Genomic DNA, 22,145 nt, shown 5'->3' with positions numbered 1-22,145 from the left:
TTCCCATGGTCGCTGAGCGATCACAGCGACAGAGTCCCCTCTAGTTAATTTTAAGGAAAGTCTATGTGGTGATCGGTACATATTGATTGAAACGCGCTGGTTCGGCGCAGACCGGCCGGCTCATGCAGGTGGTTCAAAGACAAAAATGCGCCGAGGGTACTAAAACCTACCGCAAGCTCTGACGTTTTGATCACGTGTTGGGCCGACAAGGTGGGCTTCACTCGTGTGACGTAATCCTCCCTCATTTCTTTTTCTTCTTCCATGGCTCACACTGACGACGCTGTTAATGCAGGCTGCTAAGGATGTCCACGAGCGTCTGCATCTTCGCATCTGATCTTATAAATCGCTTTTATTTTAACTTGGAAGTGCCTTGGCCGTACTGAAAAAAAAAAACAGTTTTCCTGGCCACACCGGCGCTGTATACTGCACGACCGTGTTGACTACTAATGCCGAAGTACTCTCCGAGTAGGTGGTAATGTTTTCGGAGTCGGAATACGCCACATACTGCGAAGTGCTTGCTGGAGGTGTATTGATAAAGGAGGAGGAGGAGGAGGAGGAGGAATAAATGAGGAAGGACAGGGAGGTTAGGTTGATAAAGGAATGGCCGGTGCACAGCAAAATGGAGGCTGAGGACGAGCTGGGAAAGACTGACTGGTTGCAGCTATGTGTGGGTGCAATGAGACGCTAGGAATATGATGAAACTCTTTTCACAACCAAGCTTAGGAACCACATGTTGACGCGCCCAGGTCTTTACTTCAGGAGGAAGTGGCTAGGTCAGGTTTTTTTTTTCTTCGATGAGGGGTATGCATACTTTTTGACGAGTTGTTATATTCGGAAAAACACGATGTGGCCGGAACAAGCATAGTGCTTGTCAGAAATATTCAAAGAACTCAAACACACACACCTCAAAACACACACACAAAAAGCGTTAACTGCCTCGCACAAGAAAGGAGAAAGCACAGGCTGTGCAGGCTGCCATCGAACTGATTTTCAGGAAGCCGTATCGCAGAACAAAAAGGAAACACTGGAATCGATAGCAATATACGTTCTCATTATAGTCAGAAGGCAGTCAAAACATGCAAGTTTATTACAAATATCGAAGAAATGCACGTGAAAACTCTTACGAGCGGCCGTTGGCGAGCAGCTTCTGCTGGCCAGGCTTCCATTGAAGATTCCTGTGGCGCCACATCTCCTATGTGACGCCAAATGAGTCAAAGGAGCGGCGGAGTAAGCCCACTGCCATCTTCTAGTACACTGTAACACAATATAACAAAGACTACAGACGCCTAGTTGCTGGACATCGTGCCGTGCCTTACCTTCAGTAAAGTGACCACGCTGGCTCGACAAAAAAGGTGGGGGTAGAGGAAGAATCTTGAGTCCGGGTTTATCCGTCGCGACAAGTCGGCGTGCAACAAGAACCGCGGCCTCCTAGCGGATGTGTACAGAGACATACGACACTAGCAGTGGACTGGGTGACCTCCTCTCATTTGGTGCCAGTGCATACTGAGGATGTCATCCGCATAGTTGGCGAAACGTCTGTGTAGTTACGTTTTGTTAAGTCGGTGTACATATTTTTATTCAGCCAAGAACAAAGTCCAGCTGAAGTAAACTTTCTTGAAGAGGCATATGCCCTGGTTCATCCTAGTATACCTGGCAATCCTACTTTTCTCTAGACTTTTAACTTTACTGAAAATACTTTAGGAAAGAAATAATTAAAAGACGTGTGGAAATGCAGTATACATTAACCGGTGACATAATGATGTCTCGGTAGCTCGGTTTGGGTGCGTGATTCCGAAGCTCGCACTCATCGTGCGCATTCTGTTACCGTCCTTGCTGGATGAATGCATCTGTAGAAGGCACACATGTTCCCACACACTTTCCGCGGGCTACTCGCAGGAGTGATGTGACACCTCAGGACGCCACCATCGCGGCCCTCACCGAAGTCGGCTCTTCCAATGGAGACCCAGAGACTCTCGCCACGGTCAACACGTTCGCGCCTCCCGTGCGCAAGCCTCCTTGGGCGCAGCGGCTCATGATCGAAGCGGAGATAGGATCCTCCAGAGGGCGCAAGAGCAGCAGCCTCGACTCGGTCTGCTCTTCACTGGCGCACGCCTCCAGCATTGGTGAGTCCGTGCCGTGTAATTAATCGTCCCACGTGTTTTTATGTCCCCCAAACCGACGTTTTATTGTGAAAGGCGCCCCAGTGGAGTGCTCCGGAAATTTCGTCCACCAGGGGTTCCAGCATTTCACCTGCACGGAAAGGCGGCCGCCGTGACATAGATTTGATCCCGCATCCTTAGGGCCAGCATTTGAGCACCATAACCAGTAGGCGTCACGATGGGTAGTTCGCTTTTTATAACTGGAGAAGTAATTCTAAGGACAATGCTGGCAGATGTTCGCGCTCACCGTAACGTTCTGTATAGAGGGCGAGTGTGATAACTAATCAGCGTAGGGTTGCAGAAGCGATACAGCCGAACCTCGTTATAACAAATAATTATAGGGGTGATAAGTCCATCTGTTAAGTTGTTTTCAGCTTTGCGCGATCCAAATATTTCGTTACGACCAATATCTCAGCAGCCGCGGCGTTTGTAATTTTGTTATGCGAATAAATTCGTTACTGAAATGAAGTGTCACCAGCCAATGTTCGTATATACTTCGCTAAAGCTGATAAAAATCGCTATATCAGTGTCCTTTGAAACAAGGTTTCACTGTAATTGTTTCGCAAAGAATGAAGTTGTTATTTTCTGTTATCCATAAGGGTGCCTCGACAACAGTGGAGGCCGCCATGGAGGCACCCGTTCCATAAGGGAGCACCACAGGAAGGCGGCAGGGTAAATAAAAGAGTAGATGAGAGGTGAAGTGTGAGATTTGTAACCGACGTGTATAATCAACCAGGCGCCCGATGTTCGAAGTGACGTGATCAAGCGCACTCTAGGGGATGCGGACGAGCCTGACTTATTTTAAACCCTGCCAAGACTTTGCATGGTCGTTCGCCTGGCTGCGCGTATATCTTTGCCGTGAGCCGTACGTTTGAAGCAACTTGCAGTGAGTGTAAAGATTAAGAGGGTACCCAGATGGTCATTAGCGTGAAACACAAAGCCGCCTGCCCTAGCACATAATGCCACATTGAATATGCAGCACGAAGAGAACAACGAAGAACACGCGTAGCGAGTGAAGAAGACGAGGTTCTCTTCCGATCAGTTTGCCAGTATTCTAATACAATTAAAGTGAGTTCCCTGGATTCGACTGCTGCTGTTTCTGCATTGTGACACTGGTGGAGGCGCTGGGTACATGTTCGGGACGCCTGACAACAGCCCCGCATCTGGTCAAGAAAGACTTCCGCGCATCGACACCCCCGTTCACCGCAGCAGCCGGCGCCTGTTAGGCCTCAGCCCGGAGTTTGGTCCATTGCCGGAAAGCGTGACTGTGCCAGAAAGCATGACGGCGCCTGGAAGCACTGGCCCCAACATGTCCAGCTCAAGCACGACACAGGTGACTGTTTTGAACCCTCGACTTCCGGTTGACTTTTACGGAAACGCATATGAGGATGCACATGACTGGCTCGAGGAATTCGAGCACACTGCGAATGTTAACGGTTGGAACACCACACAGAAATTGGGCTACGTTTATTTTCCGCTTCAAGACGGAGCCCGAACGTGGTTCACGAATCGCGTGTGGTCGTCTTGGGACGAGTTCCGGCAGAAGTTCCTCGACACGTTCGCGAGCACTGAAAGACGAGAAATCGCACAGCGTCTCCTCGAGTCACGGATTCAGAAACCAAATGAATCCGTTACGATGTTTGTTGAGGACATGGCGCGGCTATTTCGTCGAGCAGATCCTAATATGCCCGAAGCCAAAAAGGTTAGCCACCTCATGCGGGGCGTTAAGGCGCAGCTGTTTGCTGGCCTCGTACGAAACCCGCCTACAAGTGTGGATGAATTCTCCAAGGAGGCGACATCTATCGAACGCGCACTGCATTTACGTTATCGCCAGTATGACCGCCCCACCCACAGTGCACCGATCAGCGTGGCAGCCTCTACCACAGCAACAACACCCGACGAAGGTTCTTTGCGCCAACTAATACGAGAAATCGTACAAGAAGAGGTCAAGAAACTCGTCGCCAAACCGAATGACTGCGCGATCGCCTCAGTAACGGAAGTTGTACGCCAGGAGATCAGGCAAGCGCTCTCGTTTCCTGAGCCGAACACGAGCACTCCCAGGGCAAGCTATGCAGACGTAGTCCGCCGACAGCCAGCGAACGTGCCGACACCACATCAGTACCACCAGCAACATCCGCCGACAGCGCCTTGGTACTACAGAGAAACTTCGATGCCGAGGCGGCCACCACTTCGCAAAGCTGACATCTGGCGTACCCCTGATCATAGGCCCCTGTGCTTTCACTGTGGGGAAGCAGGCCACATCGTTCGGTATTGCCCGTATCGCGCCGCAGGGTACCAAGGGTTTCCTTCTGCGGTTCCTCGGCGCCATTTCAACGGAACATCTGACGTCGACACGAGTGTCATGACCCCGCGGGATGTTCCTCCTGGGTTTCGGTCACGCTCACCCTCTCCTGGGCGTTATTCTCCATCCTCTAGACGGAGCACCACTGACATGCCAAGAGGGAGATCTCCTAGTCCACGCCGGGGAAACTAAAAGCAGCGACCTCAGGGGGGAAGGTTGCGAATCGTGGAAGTGCTGAAAATCCCCCATTACTGCCGAGCAAAGAGAGACACATTTTCAATGAATCGACGAAAGATGAAGTTGTTACTGACGAAGTTGCAATTACGATTGACGGACAAGACGTCATGGCATTGGTCGACACTGGTGCGGACTTCTCAATAATGAGTGAGAGTCTGGCAGACACGCTCAGGAAAGTTAGAATGGAATGGACAGGACCGCAGATTAGAGGAGCTGGAGGGCAGCTACTCACACCTACCGGAAAGTGCACCGCAAGAATGAAGATAGGGGATGCATCCTTCGTCGCAACTTTTGTTATCCTTTCTGAGTGTTGCAAACAGGCAATCTTGGGGATGGATTTCTTGCGTGAATATGGTGCCATCATCAATATTCCGGACGGTGTACTGACCTTTTCACCGGATCAAAGCGCAGCGCTACACCGAAATTCCCTACGAGTCATTGACGATGTAACCGTACCTCCGTTATCGTACCGCCTTGTTTCAGTCACGTGCAGCGAGCAGAATACCGGAGAAGGAATCGCTGAACAAGTATTGACGCTCCTACTATCTCGCGGTGTTGCAATTGCCAGAAGTATCGTCAACGTTGTGTGCGGTGAAGCAGAGGTTCTGTTAACGAATTTTACCAACGAGCGACGACACATTACACAAGGCACTACAGTTGCCTACTTCGACAAGATCACCGAAATCCGCGAGTGCTGTGTAGTACAACAGGACGAGCCGCAAGCCACGTCAGCCCCACCACCTATTGACGTAAGCTCGGATTTGTCACCAGCGAAGAGACAGTGTCTAGTAGATCTTCTTCACCAATTCAAAGACTGTTTTTCATCGACCTCGAGGGTCAGTCAAACGCCACTGACGAAGCATCGGATAATAACGGAGGAGACGGCAAGGCCAATAACACAGAACCCATACCGCGTAGCACCGAAAGAGCGTGAAGCAATCCAGGAACAAGTGAAGAAAATGCTCGATGATGACGTCATCCAGCCGTCAAGAAGTCCTTGGGCATCGCCGGTAGTGCTGGTTAAAAAGAAAGACGGAAGCTTGCGATTTTGTGTCGACTACCGCAAGCTGAACCGTGTGACAAAGAAAGACGAGTACCCATTACCGCGCATCGATGATTCACTCGACAGGCTGAGGTATGCACGCTACTTTTCGTCAATGGACCTCAAAAGTGGGTATTGGCAAATTGAGGTCGACGAGCGAGATAGAGAAAAAACGGCTTTTGTAACGCCTGACGGGCTTTATGAATTTAAAGTCTTGCCATTCGGATTGTGCTCAGCCCCCGCAACATTTCAGAGACTGATGGATACCGTTCTGTCAGGCCTTAAGTGGCAGACATGTCTGGTCTATCTGGACGACGTGACGACGTCATTGTTTTTTCAAAAACATTTGAGGAACACCTGAGCAGGCTGCTATCGGTATTCAGGGCAATAAGGTCTGCCGGCCTGACACTGAAACCCGAGAAGTGTCATTTCGGTTTCAAGGAGCTTCAATTTTTAGGCCATGTGGTGAGCCATGAAGGTGTTCGACCTGATCCCGATAAGATTGCAGCTGTCAGAAAATTTCCGGTACCAAAAGACAAGAAAGCAGTCAGGCGTTTCCTTGGCCTATGCGCATACTACCGAAGGTTTATTGCCAATTTCTCCCACATAGCCTCGCCATTAACACGACTCACAAGAGAAGACGTTTCGTTCACATGGGGCGACGATCAACAGGCGGCATTTGACGATCTCCGACAACGCCCGCAGACTCCGCCTGTGCTTGCTCACTTTGATGAGGATGCTCCTACCATGGTCCATACAGATGCCAGCAACGTGGGTTTAGGCGCTGTACTCGTCCAGTGGCAAGACTCAGCCGAGCGTGTGATCGCATATGCTAGTAGGACGCTTTCCCGCGCCGAGTCCAACTACTCCACAACGGAAAAAGAGTGTCTTGCTGTCGTATGGGCGGTTATGAAGTTTCGTTCGTACCTCTATGGTCGTTCATTCCACGTAGTCAGCGACCATCATTCCCTCTGCTGGCTGACCAACTTGAAAGACCCGTCTGGTCGGCTCGCACGGTGGAGCTTACGCCTCCAAGAGTTTGATATGACGGTCATGTATAAGTCCGGACGGCAGCACGCCGACGCCGATTGCTTATCAAGGTCACCGATAAAGCGCGACGATGACACAGAAGATGACAGCATGGCGTTTGTAGGAGTCGTTGACACCACTACGATTTCGTGCAAGCAGAAAGAAGACAGTGAGTTGCTTCCTCTTATTGAATTTTTGAATGGCCGGACAACAACCGTCCCTAGAAGATTTGCAAGAAGCCTGCCGTCATTCTGCTTACGTAGTGGTGTTCTCTATAAGAAGAACTTTTCTCCCAGAGGAAGCACCCACCTACTGGTCGTTCCGACGTCAATTCGTGAGGAGATACTTTGTGCTTGCCACGATGAGCCAACGTCTGGTCATCTCGGATACACACGCACATTGGCCATAATCCAACAGAAGTACTACTGGCCAAGACTGCCAGCTATTGTGAAGCATTATGTGCGCACGTGCCTCGATTGCCAACGACGAAAATCGCCACCATTAAAACCAGCTGGACTATTACAACCAATTCAAGTGCCCACGGTACCTTTTGCCCAAATCGGAATGGATCTCCTTGGACCATATCCGACTTCCCATGCTGGCAACAAGTCGGTAATAGTCGCCACTGATTATCTTACGCGCTATGCCGAAACAAAGGCTTTGTCAAGTGGCACCGCCGTTGAAACCGCACGATTCTTCGTAGAAAATATCGTCCTGAGGCACGGTGCTCCAACAATCATAATAACGGATCGAGGTGCCGCTTTCACGGCCGCGCTCCTGAAGAGAGTGCTTGAGCTCAGTGGAACCGCCCATCGGAAAACCACTTCCTATCATCCACAAACCAACGGCTTAACAGAACGCCTCAACAAGACTATTGCCGACATGTTGAGTATGTACGTTGACGTGGATCACAAGAACTGGGACGACATTCTACCGTACATCACGTTCGCCTATAATACAGCGCAGCAAGAAACTACACGAAGAACGCCGTTCAGTCTCCTTCATGGCCGTGAAGTGACGACGATGCTTGACGCCATGTTACTGCACGACTGCAATGACAACGATTTGGACGCTGCATCTTTTATCCAACGAGCAGAAGAAGCGAGGCAGCTTGCGCGCGTCCGAATCACCCAGCAGCAAAATTATGACGCCCAACGTTATATTCTGCGACGCCGACATGTCGTCTATCGGGCCGGCGACAAAGTCTTGGTATGGAGTCCTATCCGCCGCCGGAAACTGTCTGAAAAATTGCTGAAGAAGTATTTTGGCCCCTACAAAGTTTTACAACGCCTGAGCGACGTTAATTACGTGGTAGTTCCTGACAACCCCTCTACAACTCGCCAGCAAAAACCAGAAATCGTGCACGTTGTGCGAATGAAGCCCTACTTTTCGGACTGATTTACACCATACATCTACTACACCGTCTTTTGTACAAGAGCATCGGGACGCTGCTCTCTGGAGGGGGGCAAATGCCACATTGAATATGCAGCACGAAGAGAACAACGAAGAACACGCGTAGCGAGTGAAGAAGACGAGGTTCTCTTTCGATCAGTTTGCCAGTATTCTAATACAATTAAAGTGAGTTCCCTGGATTCGACTGCTGCTGTTTCTGCACTGTGACAATATAGCACTGCAGGTCGCATATTTGTGCATAGTTCCGAAAAATTGGCAAAGCGAGCAGCAGCGTAAAGTAAAGCACTCGCTTCCGCGGCTTCCTTTGTCACACCAGTGTTGTCTCGTGACGAGGAGTGTTTTCAGTCAGAGTGAGGAGATCCGTTCATGTAGGCGCACGTGACAGTGTGCTCATTGTTAGCGCGGTTGGTAGCTGAATGTTTACTGCAATTCATATGATCAACAATATAATGCACCTTACTTTGTGTACATGTCTACTACTTCTTATTAATATGTCATTGCTCTGCCTTTCGAGTGAGACGATGACTGTTTTTTTATTTTTGCAATTGAGGAATAGAAGAGTCTGGATCGGTCACTATTTGTATCATCACTTTAAGAGACCGTTGCATTTTTATTTTAGGGGCGAAGCTCCTTATAGCGGCACCCGTTTGTCCCTCGTAGTCCTAGTCGTAGTCGTGGTGTGTAACTATTCTTACGTTTTGACCTGCAAGGTGGTGCCGGTGGGAGATTTTTGTGTGCGTTGTAGAACAATAAAAAATTCGTAGCGTGCGCGTTAACTAAAAGCCGAATTCTCCTGTCTATCATTCCCCAATAGCAGCCATTGGCATAGACATTGAGCGCTATCTGAAGAGAAAGGGTTACTACATTATACTCCCCGGGCGTAACCTCCTTGGTTTTAGAAAGGTTTAGCGAGCGTTGGGCCGCAGTGCCATGAAAACAGTGAACTAGTATATACCATGAAGTCGAGGTGGTTAAAGGTGGGAAGTAGACCCGAAGCGCAAGCCGGAAGAAAATGTGCGTGTACAACCTCTCGTTTAGTCCTTGGAATGTACGCTGGATGGCTGTGCTTCTATATTGGGAATATATGATGAAAAGATACAAGATGGTGGTACTTGGAGCGTTGAATAGATGGACGAACGGACACATAGACAGATGCATGTACGAACTCACGGATGGCTGCACCAACGTATGGACGCATGGACGGACTCAGGGGGGGGGGGGGTGCATAGACGAAAGCAGAGACGGACGCACAGATGTACGTGCGGACGCACGGACGGTTGATTGGACGCACGGACGGTCACACAGACGGACGCATGGACGGACGGAAGCAAGAACGAATATACGGACAGATACTTCGCCCCCCCTCTCCATCATTCACTCCGTGGATATGCTGCCTTTTTTTTTTTTTGCAACGGGACAGCTAGCGTGGTCTCCCACGGTTTTTCTATATAATCTAGGCATCACGTCAGGGCAAGTAAATCTCGATGACAATTGTAGTGATAAATCTGAAACCGGTTGCGCCATCGCATAAAGTAAGCGCCATATTTAGATGGCATAATACGCTAAATAAATTATACTGACGTTCTCCACGTATCATTCTCTCTTTTTTATGCAGGTCAGTACAAAGCAATGTTGGACATTCAGCGTCGTAAAGAAGCGATAGGCAGGTAGGATGGCCTAAGCAGTACCTACATCATGCGTGCAGCAAACGAGTGTTTATGCGTAACCGTCGTCATGCTGTCAAACCATTGTGCTGGCATCGATCGTCTCCGCCATCGTTGCACCTCCATCGTGTTGCTATTGCCGGTCCAATTTCTTCATTCTATAGGAGCTGATGGCTCACTTCAGCTTCGATGACACCTTCGCACGTTTTAACAGCGAATTCAAAGCCGAGTGTGCGCCGTCTATTTAGTTTCACGCTGCAGGTTGCATGATTAGACGTGGGAGTGGCTCAAGCAATAAAAAGAAAACATGATGTTCAAAATTACGATAACGCTGCTGATGATGAAACTAGATAAAGATGATTATTCTAAATCATATGATAATGACGCTCGAAATTAATATGCTCCTGTAAAATGACTCAGGTTTATACTCGAAATGGCTACGAAGGCTGGTGTGCTCAATATTGTGGTGATGATGATGATTATGATGATGATAACGATGTGTATGTGAGTCTACCTTCAGATACACTAGCACGCTTACCTATAGATTGGCAGTTTCCACGGCGTAGAAATGACTGAATTTTAATTTTCCAGGAAGCACGTGGCGATTCGAAGCGCTTTTCTCCTGTCCGTCGCCATAGTGACCGCTTTAGGCAACATCGTCAACGTCGCTCGCCTTCCTTCGCGGAAGATGTTGGCCATACAGCCGACCAGGTGAATTGCGCAAATGCTTCTGCGCCCGTAGGGTTTCGTAGGAAGATCACTAGGTGGTGCTGCTCACGCTCAGCCGAGGCAGAAAAAACTCACAAGGTCCTATATCTAGTCCCCCCGTATTCACAAACGCTCCTTCACTCAAAAACTCTCCTCCACTTGAAAAAGTCGATGGGAGCGCCCTTTCTTGGCAGACCAAGTCAATGCATATCGGAAATATTCTGTAGCGATTATTGAGAAGCGCAGCGTCAATTTCAGCCGAGCAGCGGCGCAGTGCTCAACTCAGTCAAGTGAAGGATGGACTTCGAGTCGAGGAGCGTTTCTGAATACGGGGGTAAGAGGACTAGAAAGTGAAAGCCTTCTTCTCTTTAATTGTTCTCAATCTATGTATTGGCCACCCTCCGAAAGACTTCTGCACCTAATGTAGTTTTTCAATCTCCAGGTTCGGAGGCATTGTTAAGCTTTCTGTACCTCACCTGGTTTTGTACTGCCTCCGAGATCAGCCCATCTTTGACCTTCGGGTGACATCATCACGTGACGCCATAGTGGCGTTATGACGGTCAAGTTTCACGTTTGTTGAGGCATGTGAGCTGTTTTTCTTCAATAGGTAGGGCAGCTTGTTGTGACGTCACGTCATCGACGACGTCTGTTGGAATGACAAACCACATATTAATGACTGCTAATTCGCTGAAACGGCTGAAATGCGACGCATTGCTTCAGGTAAAAACCAGAGAACGGACTTTTTGATCAACGTCAAACCAGCATAATGAGAGATGTTGGCTTAACTATGTTTTGAGTCCGACCCCTTTTCGAAAAGAGTATATTGTCATGAGTTCGTGACGTGGCTGAAGGCAGGAGACTAAATGGTCAGATGAAACTGTTTATTTGAGCGAACCAGTGCCCGATAAACGGAAAGTCGGGTTACAGTAGCACGCTTGCACTGATACGAAGAGAAGTTTATTAACTTCAAACTCAAAAAAACTCTTTATATCATTTTATACATACAGTGCTCGTTTAGACACCCCTCTTGTGCACAATGGGGCATACAAACTCCATTATCCATAGAGGAAACTAGCGGCACATACACACATATCTATAGCGGCGAATGCAACGTCGGCCGTCGATCAACTGACAAGGCGGCGAAGCGTGTCGGCTTTTATACCCACGCAATCGAACATTCTAGCGTTATCGCTAGCAGCGAGGTAAATTTCAGAATAATCTGATATGCTAACGACGTGGTCGTTATTTCAACAAAATGATCTACGGCAGCCCTGAAGCTTCTCGAGCACTGTATATGCGCAGTTTGCGCTGAGAATTGCATACAGCGTAACGTAGTGATAATAAATCTTGACGAAGGAACGTGGCAATATGTACTGGTCTAAGGGAGTTTACGTATTTCTTCTAAGGAACAATACAGAGAAAAACAATTTGGAGTATTTTCTATTCTTGCGCAGAGATTTTTTTTTTTTTTTGCTCTTCGACAATACTAAAGCAACCGTGCTTGCGGAGTGAAGATGCTTCGTAAGCGAAGAAACACGCGACAAGAAATGCGGTTTGGTGACGCCACATCTGGCTCGCGCACCGGTCGCCGTTACGTCACATACTTTAAAGGGGTCTACTAGCCCCGCCCCGGTGGTCTAGTGGCTAAGGTACTCGGCTGCTGACCCGCTGGTCGCGGGTTCGAATCCCAGCTGCGGCGGCTGCTTTTCCGATGGAGGAGAAATGTTGTAGGCCCGTGTGCTCAGATTCGGGTGCACGTTAAAGAACCCCAGGTGGTCGAAATTTCCGGAGCCCTCCACTACGGCGTCTCTAATAATCATATGGTGGTTTTGGGACGGTAAACCGCACATAACAATCAAAGGCGTCTACTAGAGCCTGCGTAGCTGCTTGTCGGCAATGTTGTCGTTCGTGGTAGCCAGAGACTTAGCATACAAATTTACATAAAATATCATTGATCCAACGTCAGTAAATGCGAAAAAAAACGTTTTGAAATCTGTTATATCACCACCGGAGGTTTCTGTAGGACATTTTAAAGAAAACCGTTTGAGAGTGATTGCCTCATCTATTATTAAACCTGTGGATAAAATTTTTATCAGCCTACTTTATTGTTTCAGTTTAGTCTATTTAAAGATATTCTTATATATGAAAAGTCCCGGACTCTAAAAAAATGACAGGACGCTTTGTTTTTCTTTCCTCTTTTGTTATTTTTCTTCTTAAAGTGCTGGTTGATGTAATGACTAATGACGCTCTTTGTTGCCGCTTGATATGCACCACTATATTGCCCGAGCTACCCCACATGCGAATGACTTTAGCACTCTCCTTTTTTTTTTTTTTTTGCCTGCGTCATATCGTAGCAGCCCGGACGAGACGTTGCTGTCGACAGGTTCAATGGGCACGCTGCAATGGATGCTCGTCACCCTTCCCGGGTGCTTGGCAGCATTCCTCATATGCTGCTGCTACTTTTACGCCTGGAACTTGTTGCCATAGTAAGACACGCTCGACGAACTTGAAGTACATAAAACGCTATAGGTAAAAACTCGCGCTAAGGCTCCTTCGTTGTGTACCTAGGTTGACTTTGTCAAGAAAAGAAAACAGGTCAGAAAAGCGATCGAAAGTTTAGATTGTTCGTCTTGTTTGTGCATCATCACGAAATCTTTCAATGTACAGAAAGGGTCTCATTGCAGTGCTGACGTTTCGGTGTGCCTGCTGTGATACACTACCGTTCATAACTGCGCTGTGGAGTTCCAAGCTAGCAGAAGACGAAGAATGGATATTAGAGGTTTTTAGCAATTGAGCTACGGAAACGTGTTACGGAAAGGCGTTAAAACGGAACCGGCTGACGAGTGCGCCGTGTGCGAACACTGTACGCGCATACAGAAAGGAACCATGTCGTATTTCCGTAACGCCTTTCTGTAGCTTGCTAAAAACCTCTATTAGTGTCTATTCAGGTTGCGATTCAATGAACGCTTAGCATATTAAATGCGATGTGCACGTATAGAATATAAGTACCTCTACAGTTAATCAACATGGTGGAGCTGTGGCGCTGTAGTCACTCTGAGTGTACAGTAGCGTCAAAAATTTAAGAGACGTCTCAGAAAACGTTAGATTTCCCAGCAATTAGTGACTGTATTTCGTTGTAGGGAAAAGTAAATTTTAACACTGTTTAGAATAGCCAGGAAATCTTAATTCGAGGCTGCTTGCAGAAGGAGCAGAAATATTCACGTGGTCCATGTAAATTTTGACACTGGCTGTACGTTATCGTATAAGGCATCTTAGCCGTAATATTTCGGCTGTCTTCCTCGTGTAATGTAACAGCCGAAACAGCAACTGGAATCGGTACTACTGGACCACACAATAGCGAGAAGCCACGAAGCATGCCCATTCGCTAGAGATTCCTCTCGGGGCTATGCTTTTCAAACATACAGGGACGTGGAGGTCACTGTAGAGCAGGAATGAGTGCTACGTGATTCAGGAAAACAACAAGAGGCTGCAAATCTGATTATATGGGGCCACCATCTTGGTCAGGGATTAAGTTGCTTGCCGTTATTTTGCAGATTGATTTGGAGGTGATAAATCTTTCGTATTGTCCATGTCATATAAGCAATCCTTGCATGCGCCTGCAGCGAGCCCAATGACCCGGAGGAGAACATCGTCGTACAAATGGCGGCCAGGACGAGGCTAAAACTCCTGAATGCGCCTATGTAAGTTTTTACAGTGAAGGCGTCACCTTCGCGATCAGCTCTGGCAGCGCGCTGCTGGAGCTGATCACCGAGGCGACGATCAACGTTGCTACTTTGGAAAGACCTTCTGGGGTGCCTTTTTTTTTCTGGAATGCGGGAGTCTAGGCGTGCAGCGGGTTGAGTGGTGAGAGATTGCGCGTCTTTTCAGGGCAGCACTTCGGCCACTTTCTAGGCATTTCTCATATCGAATTCTGAGGCTGTAACGAGCCTCTTGTGGGTTTCGTCTGTATGTAAGATCACCTTACACGAATGGTAGGACACAGCAAACGTTTAGATTTTATTTTAATTCACATTCAAAGTGTAACCAAATGCTCATTCTTCCGACCAAGGCCCATCGCAAGCGCGTCCAGCACTAACGTAGCTCTGTAAGAAGCACAACGAAATTTGTAGTGACGTCACACAATAGTTGTAGTGAGCGCAGGCGTGCGCAGGTTACCCCTTCAAGGGGAACGAAGGTTCATCGCAGCAACCCCCCTTTCTTATTAGGTCAGTGTATGAAGCCGACTTTGCGCCCCTCCCCTCTCAGGTGACTACGGGAGTGAGGTGAGTGAACTCAGCACGAGCGCCACCTACGTACCGGCAAGGTATCACGGCTGCTGCAGCTAGCCATGGCAAATGTCGACGCGTTTAATTTGCAGATACTTGTGTGGCACGTGTGTGCTAGAGCAGAAGATAATTGGCACGACGTGCGTCACAGCCTTGTGAGATCACGTGACCAAGCCGTATACAGTGCTAAGTCACCGCCCAACTCAGCGCTCAGAAACCGAAAACGGGCCACAAAAACGAGGTGATATTAAACTATTCTTGTGAATACGAGAATCTTGGTGCGTGTATCACGCTTCTCGAATCGATAAAAGCGCTTGCAGCAAAGAACAGGAAAGCCACAATTATGGTGGCACCGCCCCTTTAAACATGTCTGCTTGCAAGGACGGTCATACACTGCAGATAAGAGAAAATTTGAGATTTCACTACAAGCAGCCTTTCAATGGAGTACTTTATGCGTTGATGAAGAACTGATTTCACACCAATGGAACCATGAAATAGGAATAGAACGCGGAAATAGCTCGGTATGGTTATTTTCAAGGCACGACTTTTTCCGGGGCATAATGTAGAAGCCCATGACTGACTAGTGCCCCACATTCTAGCTAAACGATTAAGGTTGTGTTCAAAGTAGATTACAGTGAGGAACGCAGGTTTTGTGTTATTCATCCAGTTTCCGCAAAATATACTGAAAGGTTATGAATGCTGCAGTTGCTATATACCCATTTTTCTCTCCATTTTACAGACCTGGCAAATTCAGGAAGCAGCGATGGTAAGCAACTGTTCCACCTCATATATCTTGTTTCTTGGCTACGTGGTGTCAGAATGCCTTACTCAACCTAATCTGACACCTCGTATTTGGCCGAAGCGTACATAAAGGCGCTGCAGGGAATGCGCCTATACAGGCATAATCCCAAACTTGACAAATTACTAGCAGTGAATAGTTCGCTTCACGATAAAACTTAAGCCTGATGGAAATTCTACGACGCCGTTCGTAGTTGCTACAAGCCTAAATCCCCTGTCGAGTTTTCCCAGGTGTCGAACTGTGGTCAAGAACAGGTGCATGCCTAGACTGCGCACTCTCAGCGTGATGGAAAAGGCTCTTTTTTTTTTTTTACAGGAGACAGAAGCATTACGTCAGCTGCGCCGTTTCGACGTACCTTGTGCTCTTCGTCGTGTCTCTGCTATCCGACTTTCTCACCGTGTGAGTAACAGCATTACTGATGTGCACTGGAGAGGGCGCGACACATCAAAACCCACAGTAAATGCAACGCGATTTACCTCTTGTCCCAACCGCCTCTTTTTCGATCCAGCCTAAAGAGGTACTGACACAAAAATTTTGTGTCCACATACCGTACACAGGACTGATTCCCATGAACATGCGTATATCATTTGCGAAATATCAATAGCGAATATAGCTTGGAAGGTATTTTAAAATTAATTCGCAAGTTAGCGAGAGCGATCGACTCTGTTGCGATCTTGACGCCTTCAAAGGGGACTCTTGGGCGCCCCTTAATTCCCTGGCGTGACCACGCTGCATCAAATTATGACGATGTCACAGCCGCCACTTCTCTTTGCTCGTGTTTGCTCCAGCAGACTATTACTCGGCAGCTGCTCGCAGGTCCGTCACCGCGGCGCACGAGTTGAGAATTTTGTGTTTGAATAAATAGCTGACTCGTTATTTGTTACAAAAAAAAACTTGATGTGAACTGCGCGCAAATGCGTCACAGTCGTGTGTGCTGACATGGTCGAGCGTTACACCCACTAGGTGGTGATAGTTGTACCCGGTGGCTTGTCGGTTTTGCGACCGAAACTGACACTGGTTGGCAATAACGAGTCTGTAATTAGTTATCTGTAGCACACTGTAGAAAACGATGTGTCACGTTACTACTAACAAGCCCCAAGAAACAGACAGCACAAAAAAAACGCGTTGCCAAAGTTTTTGTCTCAGTACCTCTTTAAATCCCACGCCGATGAAAACCTACACTCTAAGAAACAAAAGAGTACTCTGAATCTCTATTGGAAGTCCGGACTTGCCTCGACTCACTTTGAAGAGGCACATGTACCCCATGTACCCTCTTTGGGGATCGTTTTACTCTTGCAGGGGAGTCATGGGACACAACAGAGAGTTAACGTGTTTCTCTAAAGGAATGGCAAGTCAGGGCTCACCGAAAGCGGTAGCGCATAATACTCTTCTTAAAGTACAGCAGAAACAGTCTCTGGTATAAGTGTTCAGTACCACTCCCTTTCGTATTGGTATGGCAGACACCTCGACATGCGACTCCTGCGGAGCTGAAGAGACCATTGAACACGTCCTGTGCAGCTGCGCTTGCTACGACCCGCAGCCATGGCAGCTCCGGATGGTTTTGAATCAACTTGACTCTAGACCATTCTGTGTGCAGAAGATTCTGGGACCCTGGGCATCTGCCTCAATTGCGCAGAAAGCGACTAAAGCACTCCTACTTTACTTAAAGACAACACACCTGAGCGACCGCCGGTAGACTGTGTGTGTTCCCCCGAGTGTGCTTGTAATTGTGTGTACCTTCTTATCTCTCTGCAACCTCTTTTCTCCCCTTTATCCATTCCCCAGTGGAGGGTAGCAAACCAGATGTGCGTCTGGTTAACCTCCCTGCCTTTCCTTCCATCTTTATCTCTCTCTCTCTCTCTCTCTCTCTCTCTCTCTCCCTGTAATGACGTTAACTTTTCAGCGCTTCCGAAAATCAAGTCCGCATTCAGTGTTTGTGCCGGCATTTTCTCTCGCCCTTCTCGTTAAGTGCGAAACCTGGACACCGAGGACTGGGCAGGCCATGCGGGGTGGTGGCGCTCACGCTGGTCACGTGACAAGAATGAGGAGTAATCACACATGAAATAAAATAATGGTGATTGTGAGGGTGATAATTAGCATGATCTCGAAAGCCAATCACAAACTCGCGTTTTTGCAACTCTACTGTTCCACAATTTTCGCGGCGTGTGTTACACCGAACATTGACGCTACATTGGCGTGCTGCATTTAGTGTATGGAAGAGGACATAACCGGCCGCTACATGCAGCTTTTCTATAGTAGCAAAATTTTTTTATATCGTTAACTTTTTTTTTCTAAACACGTCCAGCATCGCTAAGGAGGATCTTCATTTTAAACGGCCTTTTTTTAGGGGGGGAGGGGCAGTTGCGTACAATTCTACAATAATAGAGTACGTAGTAGCACTCTAAAGGCACTCAACTTTTAGTCCTCAACACATCGATCTCGCAGCCAGCTCAGTTTCCTGGCCCTGCTGAATCTTGCGGCAGCGTCGCTGTATCAGCTGATGTCTCGGGCGCCCAGAAGTCTGGCGCCAGACGGGAGGCTGGTGGCACCGCCTTGGGACGTAGTGCTTATCGCCGGAGGTGCGCAGGCCGTTTCCCGCTTCACCGCGGTACGTATGAGATAAGCAGTGAGCAGATCCTCAGTGCAAAATATATACATTTGAATGCACAGACAGTGTGTCTTTTCGCCACGTGCGTGGTAAGAATGAGGCGAAGCGGACGAGTCCGTCATACAGAGAACTTCTTTATTTTAAACGCTATAAAGCGTTGTAACAGCTAGCGTCACTTGTATAAGAAATTGCCGGAATCCCTAGGTTCTTCCAAAGATACATGAAAGCGAAAGTGCTCTCAGCTTCTTCGCGCATTCGTTGTACCATTGCTTGGATATTTTCCTTGAATCGACACCAACTAACCCAGGCGTCGACCCTTTCAACGTTCATTGAACCCATCCTTACATCTTCCTCCTCCTCCTGCTTCTGCGGTGCGGTCAGCTATATTGATCCAGTTATCCAATCGTTCTGATTCAGTGGCGATGTTTATTGATGCTAGCTGGGCAGATACCTGAAACAGTGAGCGCTATAGCCAGGTGAGCAATCAGCCTCGGTGTGATAATATTGTCGACGTCAAACCAAAGGTCTTGTCGCAGAGATTGAGACACCAGAAGCAGGTCAATCTTTTAATTAGAACGCACAAGTGAGTTCCTCTTTTTCGTCCATTTCGTAAACCTTCGTGGCACATGCACAACTGCCATCGTCTTTCTTGAGCAAGCACGTGACAATATGCTAGAACTCTCTTGAACAACGCTCCTCGTCGTGCACTCCGAGATCGCCTTCACTGTGATGCTACTCTGAAGTTTAGATCCAAAAGCGGCGTGCGCGTTTGGCGAACGCAGGAGTCCGACGTCCTCGGCGGCCTGGTGCGGGGCGTGAGCGAGCACTTCTGCCAGCAGCGGTCTGCCCTGAACAATCAAACTCTGTTTTGCTTGCTCATCTGCCTGCTCGCCGAAGTCAGCACGGTGGACGTGATCGCCGAAGCCCTACTCCCGCTGGCTCCCATCGTCGTGAGAGACACTCTCTCTCATCTATGCGGTGATTGGTGACGACGTGCATGTGTACACGAGCGCATGTTCTCTCGATAGGTTGCACCGATGTTTCGAAGTGTCCGCGTCGATGAATTCTTGAGATGCAATGCACTCGTAGGATACAACACCCGCTTTGTGTAACTAACTATCTCAGCTGTCTTTCTTCATCGCAGTGTTTCCCACACCTCATAACAGGAACTTCTAAGTGTATACGGTCGAGATGTAATTATGCCCATTAAGCATTCTCTGAGTGGACAAGTCCTACTGTCTATTCCAATTACTAACGTTAACACGAAATAATTAGGCATGTTCAAGCGCTTGCATTTTAGTGTAGGGTATCGCTCATACAAAGGCAGTCTAAGTAGAAACCAGTAATGTATAGCTGGCGACACCAAAAGTGGTGATTGGTGGATCTGGAAGGACGTAGAATAGAAACCAAAAGAACGCCACTCAGAGCCACTGCCTTGTGACAGACGGCGCAAACACACTTCTGTCCCCATATATATATTTGTAAATTTTGCACTATTTCTGTGTATCTGGGTGAATAGAAACATTCTTCTAGCATATAATTGAAAGCGTCGGTAGCCGTAAGCATACTGGCAGAACGAAGCTTAAAGTGAGGGTAAAGCTTTTGTAAATAGACGGGGCATTTCCTTTAGATAACGTCGCCTTTAGAACATATCATTCTAGAACATCTTCACGTTGACCGTGCTTCACCGCCGATGCCGTACTTGGCGAATTGTTCCCGTGTCGTTCCAATACCAAAGTGACCAGCTCCACAACACGCAGGCGTCGAGCACGGGAATGAAGGTGCAGTTCTTCGCTTTGCCCTTCGCGTTGTGCGCCTCGACGAATCTGGTACTCCCAATGTCGCTGCCCATCGTCCTCGTGCACGGCTTCAGGGAACTCGATCTTACGCAACTGGTACGGCCTAGTCGTTTGGTTCAACCGTGATTGGTTTCAGACTTGCACTCACTCAAGGCCAAGCAACATATCACAATCGTAGCACCACCTAAATGCCATCATAACGCCACTATAATTGATTTGATTGATATGTGGGCTTTAACGTCCCAAAACCACCATATAATTATGAGAGACGCAGTAGTGAAGAGCTCCGGAAAATCCGACCACCTGGGGTTATTTGACGTGCACCCAAATCTGAGCACACGGGCCTACAACATTTCCGCCTCCATCGGAAATGCAGCCGCCGCAGCCGGAATTCAATCCCGCGACCTGCGGGTCGGTATCCGAGTACCTTAGCCACTAGACCACCGCAGCGGGGGGCGCCGCACTCTATAGATAGTGTGCTAAAGTTACACAGTAGCTACGCTAGCACCCACAGGAATCACAATGGGAGAGAACGATCGCATTTCACGATACGCGCTGAAGTGTCTTCATTCCCACTTGTCATCTTTTGGTGAATAGCCTCAAGCATAATCGGACGACGGGACGAAAAAGAGGTAGTGCCTAAAGCGTGCGACTAATTCATGTAACTTCGCTCGTTCTATGCGGATTTCGAGAAGCTTTGGGGGTGATTCGCGACGCAGTGTACTCCGATACTGAGGTCATTTATGGTTACTTGAAAAGGTCGTCCTTTAACATCCCAAAGCCACTCAATACAATGAGAGGACGCCGTCGTGGAGCGCTTCGCAGGGCTTCAACCACCTGTTGTTCTGTTACGCATATTGACCTCTCACATTACGCAACCAAGGTCAGTGAAAATACAGGCCGAAGTTCGAGAAAGCAGGCGTATTGCACTGTAAAAGTGGAACCATGGCCAAGGTTTTGTGCATGAACGACGTCAGGAAAGCTCTTTTGTATTATATTCTTGACGACAGATAATCACGAGCGTTTGTGAATAACCAGCTTGAGTTGTGTCACGGGCCTCTAGCATGAAGTCTCCACAAAAATGCGACATCCGCGACCGCGAGATCGAACCTGGGTCTTTCGGGACGGCAGACGAGCACTGTAACTATCGAGACACTGTGGCGCCTGTGGCAATAACGTAACTAATTACGTAGAACTGAAAGGCGGGTGAGCTTGAATATGTTCATCGTGGTTAACGTACACATCGCAAACACAAAAGAAGTGGACACGATGTAACTAATGGCACACAACTCACGATCAAATGTACGGTTTTGCTTATACTGACAGACGTCTATGCATTCCCGCAAGATTGTCTATAATAAAGATGAATAATATTACGCTAGTATGAACGATCATGGCGTTAATTCGGTGTAGCTGAAAAGCCACTCAGAAAACTACCACAGTGCTGAAATAAATGCAGATATATCAAGTCGGATGTGTAGTCGCCATGTCTGTCGCTGTTTTTGACGCCATTGAAGTTGCCAATGCACGAGACACAAATGTAGGTTCCGCAATACCATAACAACGTTGGCATTGACGTATTCGAGCAAAAACTAATGCTGTGAAACCTATGGGGTGTGCCGAGTTCGACGTGATTCGGATATGAGGTTATTATAAGCACGGCGATACATTACGCTCTATTGTCTCCAGAAAACTTGTCACTTCTATACACCACTGGAATGCTCTTCAACCAAAACGATTTGTATTGAACGCGATCAGACGACCGAATTTTCTAATGGGTGTTATTTTCTATTGCCTAATAATAATATAGGCAGAACGAGTCTATGTGCATCTTCGCTCTCATTTCGCAGCTAATCGTGGGCGTGATGGTCAAGGTGGTGCTGATAGCCAGCGTCCTGCTGTTCACGAGCACCACAGCTCCGCTGCTGCCCGCGTTGGCCAACGCGGTTGATGCCCACACACATGCGTCGGAGACGACCACCGCTATTCCGGCCGTCAACCAATCGCTTCTTTCCCGTTGATCATTTTTTTATCTTCATGCAATGTGCGCCACCTCCCCGATTCTGCAGGAGCTTTACGTATGATTGAGGCGATTACAC

At 48.1% G+C, this 22,145-nt stretch overlaps 1 protein-coding gene across 1 annotated transcript; it reads left to right on the top strand.

Moving 5' to 3' along the window:
• Positions 1-9,802: 9,802 nt before the first annotated feature.
• LOC142803040 (uncharacterized) lies at positions 9,803-22,145 on the top strand. The gene is made up of 9 exons (XM_075888146.1): positions 9,803-9,849; positions 10,438-10,557; positions 12,909-13,040; positions 14,178-14,255; positions 15,580-15,606; positions 15,955-16,038; positions 18,085-18,247; positions 19,030-19,197; positions 21,897-22,145. The coding sequence occupies exons 1-9, from the start codon at positions 9,812-9,814 to the stop codon at positions 22,065-22,067; spliced, it is 981 nt and encodes a 326-aa protein (XP_075744261.1). The 5' UTR covers positions 9,803-9,811; the 3' UTR covers positions 22,068-22,145.

The sequence above is a fragment of the Rhipicephalus microplus genome, chromosome 3 (genome assembly GCF_043290135.1).
Source record: "Rhipicephalus microplus isolate Deutch F79 chromosome 3, USDA_Rmic, whole genome shotgun sequence".
NCBI lineage: Eukaryota > Metazoa > Arthropoda > Arachnida > Ixodida > Ixodidae > Rhipicephalus > Rhipicephalus microplus.
The sequence above is the reverse complement of the archived record's forward strand: the minus strand, read 5'-3'. Positions and strand labels throughout refer to the sequence as shown.